The sequence below is a fragment of the Balearica regulorum genome, chromosome 1 (assembly GCF_011004875.1).
Source record: "Balearica regulorum gibbericeps isolate bBalReg1 chromosome 1, bBalReg1.pri, whole genome shotgun sequence".
NCBI classification, from domain to species: Eukaryota; Metazoa; Chordata; class Aves; order Gruiformes; family Gruidae; genus Balearica; species Balearica regulorum.
The window spans coordinates 146,787,102-146,795,809 of NC_046184.1; the positions used below are offsets into that span (position 1 = coordinate 146,787,102).

The 8,708-nt window shown below is 43.6% G+C and overlaps 1 protein-coding gene across 5 annotated transcripts in view; it reads left to right on the forward strand.

The window, feature by feature from the left end:
• Nucleotides 1-8,111, forward strand: part of EIF5B (eukaryotic translation initiation factor 5B) — a 37,709-nt gene extending 29,598 nt beyond the window's left edge. For all 5 annotated transcript variants that reach the window (XM_075738023.1, XM_075738046.1, XM_075738030.1 and 2 more), the window contains exons 18-24: nucleotides 1,991-2,122; nucleotides 3,432-3,563; nucleotides 3,675-3,751; nucleotides 3,869-4,033; nucleotides 5,009-5,147; nucleotides 5,745-5,906; nucleotides 7,320-8,111. In XM_075738023.1, coding sequence (XP_075594138.1) covers nucleotides 1,991-2,122; nucleotides 3,432-3,563; nucleotides 3,675-3,751; nucleotides 3,869-4,033; nucleotides 5,009-5,147; nucleotides 5,745-5,906; nucleotides 7,320-7,427 — 915 coding nt within the window. In that variant the 3' untranslated portion in view covers nucleotides 7,428-8,111. The remainder of the gene's footprint in view (nucleotides 1-1,990; nucleotides 2,123-3,431; nucleotides 3,564-3,674; nucleotides 3,752-3,868; nucleotides 4,034-5,008; nucleotides 5,148-5,744; nucleotides 5,907-7,319) is intronic.
• Nucleotides 8,112-8,708: the final 597 nt, after the last annotated feature.

The following is an 8,708-nucleotide window of genomic DNA, read 5'->3' on the forward strand; positions in this document are numbered from 1 at the left end:
AAGTGAGTTTCTAGGAGTAGTTGGTGAGTGGCGATGACCTCTGCAGAATCTGCTGCCTTTTGTCATTTTCAAGAGTTGGAGGTTTTGCTGCCCTAGTCTTAATAGACTGTGGAGAGACAATGAATTTGAGTTCCTGCCTGTATTGCTTTCCATGAAAGGAGGAGGAGAACCACAGAAACTAAAGGCTATTAATACATAGATTAATACTAACACATACAATTCAAAGATCATGAGAAGAGCTGCTTTGATTTTTCCTGTTTAAAAGGGAAGGAGTAAGTGTCTGCACAGACTTTGCTTAAGGCAAAGAAAACCATACAGATACAGCCTAGGTGAATGTAATAGGCCAGGGTGAAAAGGTTTGGTTTTAAAGGTGGAAAACTAGTGTCGAGGTCCTGATCTAAGGCCATAACAATTGTGGTATGCTTCATTTCATTGCAGAACTGTGTCCCTGCAGGTCACTGTAGTCCTTAGTGTTTAATCTAGTTCCTTCCTGCAAACTTAGATGCTCTTGTAAAGTACTACTAGTAAATGCTGGGGCCTGGGTTGACGTTGGTGATCCTCTGTTGTGAGACCATTGGGGCCTCGGAGGTGCTAAAGGATGCAGTGTTGATGTTGAGGTGGAATCTGAGCAAGGGCTTCTTGGCCTGCTTTAAATAGGAAGACAAAAGCCACTCCTCCCACCTGTGTGTGTGGCAGTCTCATGCAGCTGTGGGGTAGGACAGTTGCCTTGGAGAATCTAAGTCAGGCTTCCTGCTCTGGAGCACAGTTTTACAGTAATAATTTGATAAGGGCTAGACAGTGGCAAAAGCAAAATTGACATTCATGCTTCAGTTACGTTCTCTATTCTGTTGGAAGCTGTTGAATATATTCTGGTACAGAGGAATGAATTGAAAGCATTTCTATCTATTTGCTTCCATTTATTTAAAACAGAAGGTAATAGTGGTATGTGAAATACTTAGGAGACTCAAGTTTTTCCTGTGGGACTGAATAGCAACATAACAGATCACAGGTTCCCATCAAGATCTTCAGATGAATTTCTGTACTTTGGTGGGAGATGGAGTATAGAGTACCAGCACCAAGACGGAGAACACTGGATATGGAAACCTTTAACTGGGGAAGTGGATCTAGGGGAGCTGGGTTTGGGTTTTTTTTGAAGCAGACAATGAGGATACATTTCAGTTCAGCTTGTCTATGGGGAATTGTCATCCTTGAAATAAGACCCAAATTTTGGAGTGGAGGGCTAAAGAATAGAGGCTTGTAGGAACAAAGTGCTTACTGAGGAAGGAAGCTGCCTTGCGGTATCAAGAAAAGGATGGGACATGTCCTAAACAATTTCTGTGTTTTTTTTCTTCATTTCTTTTGTCTCCAGTGTTGATTTAAAAGTCTTCAGAAATAGCTGCTGCTGTGATGCCTTAGAGCCATGCCCTGACTGGGGAGAGATCTTTGAGGTTCCCCTGGGTGGGGAGGAGCACCTGGGAAATCGAGCATGGGACTATGTCCATGAGAAGGCTGGATGGGAGGCCTCTAGTGGGAGAACCAGACAGCTCTTCCTGCACTGAGCCTTGGGCTGTATCAGCTGAGCTTTAGTGCTTTAGTTGAGCTGTCGACATCTTCACTTTCCCTATGGGGCTGGATTTGTGGGATTGTTTGGGGTTTTTTAAGTGAGCAGCTGTCTATCACTGCTTGCTCTTTTCTAGTTTGTATTCCTTTTTAGCCTCCTCTGGTTTCAGAGGATTCCCCCTGCTCTGCCCCCCTCGGCAGGGGGGGTGGGTGGGTGGTATCTGATGGGAGAGGAGCATGCAGACTGCAGTGTGCGTGCCAGGAATGCCGAGCAGAGAAAAACACTGATGAAAGATGGGAGCTGCTAGACTTCACGGTCTTGCTCTCTGCTGTGCTTGTGGGTGGCAAGTTCTTCAGCTGCTCAGCACGACATTGTGTTGCTGTGTAGCATCTATGTGAACTCTTCGTTAGTGTGTATTCTCCATTTCAGAACCAGTATGAAAAGCACAAAGAGGTCATTGCTGCTCAAGGTGTGAAGATTCTTGGGAAAGACTTGGAAAAAACGTTGGCTGGTTTGCCATTGCTTGTAGCTTATAAAGATGATGAAGTCCCAGTCCTCAAGGTGAGATAGCTAATGTTGAAAACAGATGCTTAAACTGGAGGGTAACTGCATTCTCTGGTGATGAAACTCATTCAAAAGTTGAGAGCTCAGTATGCAGCTAACTTTTTTGGGTTGTGTTTTATAAACTGTTAACAATAACATGCTGTAGCTTTGTATCCATGTGAAGCGTTAGTGTGGTGAAGGTTTTAGTATCTTGACCCTTAGATTTTTCCCTGATATCATGCTGAGGTGTGTCTGCTGGTAGAATAAGGTTTGAAAACAAGTATCATAGCATAGTTTGACTACGTTAATTACTGATTTGGTATTTGTAGTAATTTATGCATGTATTTCAGTTAAGTTATACTGGCAAACATCTGCTAGTGGAGTGCTTCAAACTATCATAATTGTAAAGCTGATTTAAGACTTCTGTAGTAAATTTCTTTTATGACTTACACCTTAAAAATGGCAGAGGAAAGAACATAGCTATCTTTAAAACAAAATCGAGACGAGATGCTGTTGTTCTCTCAAGTCAGGCAGTTAGTTTAAAAAGGAAGCTATCAACATGTGGGTTTACTTTAAACCATAGTTTTACTTTAGCCTTCTGTCTACTTATCTTTGCCTCTAAAGGGAGGTTAATCTTTTAGGTCCTCCAAATCCAAACCTTGTTTCTGGGTACATATGAGTATGTATGTAAAGTGTACTAGTAGTAGATATGTGAAGGCTTAAAGTAAATGGCAACACCTATTCATCTGTCAGAGGAAAAGACTTTGAGTGGGTTTAAAAGGCATGGACTCTTAAAAAAAAAAAAAATACTGTGTTTTTAACTTCTCTGAAAGCAGCAAAATAGCCTTGCTGCTTTTGCATCCTCTGTCTTGTACCTAGGCCTGAAGAGCAGTGAAAATCCTTTCCAGCTCAGTTTTAGGAGTGTCTGCTTTTAGTGTTGATCCCCAGCTAGGCAACCAGAAGTATTCTATGTGCTGCGGGGCCTGTGTTCCCTCAGCCTTGCCAGTAAACACTTAGAGCGCTGGGGAGAACAATGTGCAGTCCGCAGAGAAATGTTACTAGCTCCCAGGACGGGCGTCTGCTTTGTGTTATATTGTCACCTTCTTGCAAAATCCGCAAGTGCACTTCAGACTTTTTAAATGGCAAAAACAAGCAGCGGTGTATCACAGCGCTGTGTGTGACCTGTGCTGCAAGTCTGTAAGTTGGTACCTATCAGTGTGGCTGTCACACATACTTCCAGCAGCTCCTGAATGGAAAGACTTTGTACCCTGAGGCATAAATAGCAACTGAGCTAAGACTTTTTTCTCTCCTTTTTTTTTCTCTGAAGGATGAACTAATACATGAACTGAAGCAAACACTGAATGCAATCAAATTAGAAGAGAAAGGTGTTTATGTCCAGGCTTCTACTTTAGGCTCTTTGGAAGCATTACTTGAATTTCTTAAAACATCAGAAGTGCCAGTAAGTACTTCTGTGCTGTATCTGATGTTGTTTATACATTTTAGTTGGTAACTCTTTCCTCCTGACTCAGAAAGGTTAGTGACTGATGTATGTGGCTTTCTTCTTCAACAGTATTCAGGAATTAATATAGGTCCTGTCCATAAAAAAGATGTAATGAAGGCATCAGTTATGTTGGAGCATGACCCACAGTAAGTAACTTTGATTTGCTATGTTGATAAACGTGCGGTGGTGTTTCGGGAAGGGACCCTTCTTAGCTCCTCTGGTTCTGTTGTCTCTCTAGTAAACGGACTTGTTTTCACTTGCAGATATGCAGTCATTCTAGCGTTTGATGTCAGGATTGAACGTGATGCGCAGGAAATGGCTGATAGTTTAGGAGTTCGAATTTTTAGTGCTGAAATAATTTATCACTTATTTGATGCCTTCACAAAATATAGACAAGACTACAAAAAACAGAAACAAGAGGAATTCAAGTAAGTAAGAGCTATTCTGGATGCTTTCCAAATGTGTGTCTTGATTTATTTTATTATAAATGAAATTGCATTTCACTTCTTGTTTCCATATTATTATTTAACATGTAGTTCTGATGGGAAGGAAGGAGAGGAGGAAGAGGATAGGACAATAAACTGATAGTTTTCAAGAATTCTGTACTCCCAATCTAATTGTTTACCTCTGGGATTAGGCTTAGTGGGGTGAGAGCTGTGAAGCCTTTTTATGATTTAGCTAAAACTATCATGTAACATGGAATGTTCTTACTAAGATTTGCTTTGTGTACTTGGCTTCTATTCCTAGTCTGTGACAGATGGGTTAGTCTTGCAGAGTTAAGAAAACAAAACTAAAGGGAATTGGATTCTGTTCTTTCATATTTATGCAATTCCAGTGTACAGGGCTTAATTCTGACTGCAGTAACATGAATGTGCAACCGTTTAAGAACTTATAGGGACCCAAAATTAATTCTTAGGATCTGTGTCATTGGGTGAGTCTCAGTAAGGACAGACAAAAGAAATGAGAATGTATTTCATTTCATATATGATCCCAATTTGAGTTTGAATGTGTCAGCATTTAAACATATTTGTTCACTTTAGAAACAAAAATCTGGAATTTTTGGAGTCTCTGTGGTGGGTTGAGGCAATAATATTTCTATTCCTGTGCTCTTCTGAGACTACAACTCTACTGTAAAATTACTATTCCTTTGGTCTTAGTTGACTGCCCAAGCCAGTCAAAATAAAATCCATGCCAGCCATGCCGGATTATTGTTCCCTACAGTTCTTGAAGATCAAGTATTGACTAGAATTAGCATGATGGGAAAAGAGTGTTTTGGTGCTCAATTTCTCCCCAAGTGACACTCCTAGAATAAATGCCCAAGAAGTGTGGGAGGAGACAGACTTAACGTTGTGTACGCTGTTCCAGTAGCTATTTCAAAATGCCTTTTCTTTGTCATCTTCCAGGCATATAGCAGTATTTCCTTGCAAGATGAAAATACTCCCTCAGTTCATCTTCAACTCTCGTGACCCCATAGTGATGGGTGTTGTTGTGGAGGCCGGTCAGGTGAAGCAGGGCACTCCTATGTGCGTACCTAGCAAAAATGTAAGTGCGTGCTTCTTCCCCGTGGACATTTGATCTACCCGGTAGTTCTGGGACAACGCACCAGGAAACGCCTGCAGGCCTTTTCCCCAGTGTCCCGAGTTTTGGCAGGAGGCGAGATTCTGACTTGTAGATCGAGTCTCTTTCCCGGTGATCTTACTGTTCCCTGTTGGGACACAGATGAGTCCTGTAGTGGGGCGCAGCCTCCAGACTGCAGCAGGTCTCTGCCAGGAAAGGTGGTTAGAGGTATCTGCTGGTCAACCTCCCTCCTTCCCCTGCTGCAATTCCTGTATTGTGATACAAAGTAATGAGCAAAATTGTCGTTCCTGCTAGCTAGTAAGAGGGGGAAGTCAATTCTGGGCATTTTAAGGAGTAACAAATTGATATCCCAGATGAACTATGGATGGTTTGATGTCACTGCCCCTTGCAGTGCTTTGCCACATCTGAGGTGGCTGATCTCATAGTGCAGTACCTCATATGAGCGAGTCTGTGTGTATATACATATACGCACGCACATATGTATAAAAACAGGACTCTAGAGAAGAGTGTGTGCACGGAGGTTTTGTAGATGTGTGTTACAGCTTCTTCATTGTATTACAGTTTGTTGAAATTGGAATAGTTACGAGTATTGAAATAAACCATAAGCCAGTGGAGGTTGCAAAAAAAGGCCAAGAAGTATGTGTTAAAATAGAACCTATTCCTGGTGAATCGCCTAAAATGTATGGACGACATTTTGAAGCAACAGATATCCTCGTCAGTAAGGTAAAAGCAATCTGCATTTTCGGAGAGGGCTTATGACAAAGTGGTAGCTTGCGTGAAGTGGGAATGTTGCGTGAAGCCTGAAAACACACACTAGGAGCCTTCCGTCAGAGACGGACAGACAGGTGAAATGGCTCATGTGTGGCATTGTTCAGCCGAGCTTCTCTGTAGCCTTGTTTGAGGTCTGTAGTAGTAACCCCCTCACAAAGGAATGATGTACTGCAGCTACAAATACCTTGCAGCTTACTGCACCTGCAGGAGTACAATGGTAAATGGGCTATTTGCATACTGTTGCATGGAGCTGGTGCTCAGAGCAGCTTAGCTGTCCCCTGTGGCATTGCAGCGTGATTGTGTGCCTAGTTTTGAAATTGTGCAATAAATAGCAATACTTCAGTTGCTCCGGTTCTGGAACACTGGGCTCAGACTAGAAGATGATCACTTGCTCGGGTTGCTGCTGCCAGAGACAAAGGCACAGCTCTCCACATCCTGAACTGCTTTAGTTACCATGTAGTAACACACCCCCTGCCACACACACACTGTGGGCTTGTGCCCACAAATGGGGGTGAGTGGCCATAGGGGCTTTTCAGGTGGAGATGCAGGGCCTGTGTCAAGGACTGGGAGGTGGTGCTGGTGCTCTGGGCACTGGAGGAAATGGGAGATCCTCTCCTGTCTCAGGTTCTTACCTTATTGCACAAGGTGGGAGATGGTCTGTGCCTCTGCGGTCTCTGAAGACCAGGTAGAACCATAGAATCGTAGAATAGTTTGGGTCGGAAGGGGCCTTAAAGATCATCTAGTTCCAACCCCCCTGCCATGGGCAGGGACACCCTCCACTAGACCAGGTTGCCCAAAGCCCCATCCAACCTGGCCTTGAACGCTTCCAGGGAGGGGGCATCCACAGCTTCTCTCAGCAACCTGTGCCAGTGCCTCACCACCCTCAGTGAAGATTTTTTTTCCTTATATCTAATCTAAATCGACCCTCTTTCAGTTTAAACCCATTACCCCTTGTCCTGTCACTACACTCCCTGATAAACAGTCCCTCTCCATCTTTCCTGTAGGCCCCTTCAGGTACTGGAAGGCTGCTCTAAGGTCTCCCTGGAGCCTTCTCTTCTCCAGGCTGAACAACCCCAACTCTCTCAGCCTGTCCTCATAGGAGAGGTGCTCCAGCCCTCTGATCAGCTTCATGGCCCTCCTCTGGACTCGCTCCAACAGCTCCATGTAAGGGATGTGAAGAGACATGAAGGGAAAGGAGTGGGATGGGCTGTGCAGCAGATCAGTAGCAAAACAGCGATTAGAAGGAGCTTTCCTGCTGTGCAAACTGATGCCCTTTTTTCAGACCAGTTGGTTCCGACATGCTGAAAGCTGCTTTTGTTCGTGTGCCCGTGTATGTGTCTGATGGGTTTGTCTTGTGTGTTGCAGATCAGTCGTCAGTCCATCGATGCTCTGAAGGACTGGTTCAGGGATGAAATGCAGAAGTCTGACTGGCAGCTTATAGTAGAGCTGAAGAAAGTGTTTGAAATCATCTAGATAACTTTTTACAGCAATGGGGAGGCAGGAATAAACACGCTATTCCTGTTCTAAAAGTTACCAACAAAGTCATATATTGAAGACAGTGTTGGATATATGTTTGGGAGGAAAATATGTGGATAAAATGTTTTCCATGAGAAACCAAGAAATTTACACTGGTTTGACAGTGGTCAATTTACATGTTCCCATGGTTCCGACGTGCCTGTTCACCTCTCCTACTGCCCTTCCTAATACTGGCTGCTGTTTTAAAGTTTGCCCTTCCTTCTCTTACACCTTCCTTCTACCCCTTTTTCCCTCCCTCTCTCTAAGATAAAATAAAATAAATTGAATTTTTATTACAGAACTAAAGCTCTTTCACTTTTATACTGATGAGATCAGTACTGCAGTATTTGATTAACCAAGCTTCTGCAGACTTTGTGATTCTTGGGACATTTTTGATGTAAGAAGTACTTCTTTATTTATGCATACCTCTTCCCTTGACTCTCTTTTCCAACATTCTTCTGCTTTGTGCCTATAGAAATTTTTTTAAATAGAAAATTAGGCAATTGGATATTTCTGTATTTGCTTTGTGTGAAACAATGATGTAAAGCATAGTTGGCCGCCTTTTACTGCTTGTACAGTTCATGAAAGTCGACCTGTAATCATTATAACGCAGAGCCGCAAATAAAGGAGATGGACATAGTAGCCCATTTGTTTTACAGTTTGCTTCAATAAACAAAGTTCCACATCATGGGCTGTGCCAGGCAGAGGCTTGTGCCTCTCTGCTTGGCAAAGTAACGGAGGTGCGTTTCTTCCTCCTGGTTGAGCGCGCGCTGCGCGTCATGGTGATCTTGGTGGCTCTTACTGTGTTCCCGGAGTGCTGGAGCTGCAGGCCAGGTGTTGAGCAAGTCACAGTTCCCAGAAGGGCTCTGCTGGGAGGAGCTCAGAGGTGGCATCTTTTCTCCAGCTGCTGCTCAGTTGTGGTAAGCACCTGCAAAATGGTTGTCTGCGAGTGAGCGGTGACTTTGGATGCTGCGTCAAAGCTGTTGAGTCATCTGACACTGTGGGACTAAACCAGTTCAAAAGGCGTTTGGTTAATGTCACCGCTGATGAGCGAGGATCAGTGTGTAATCCCAGCGTTCTCCTGCCCTTCCTTCCCCTATGGCTCCCTGCTTAGGATGCCAGCTTGCCATCCATTTCTCACCAGGTAGGCTCCTGGTAACCTCCAGCTCATGATGAGAGGAGCTAAACAAATGCTTCTCAAAAGCACAAGCTGAAACAACATTGATAACGATCTTTCAT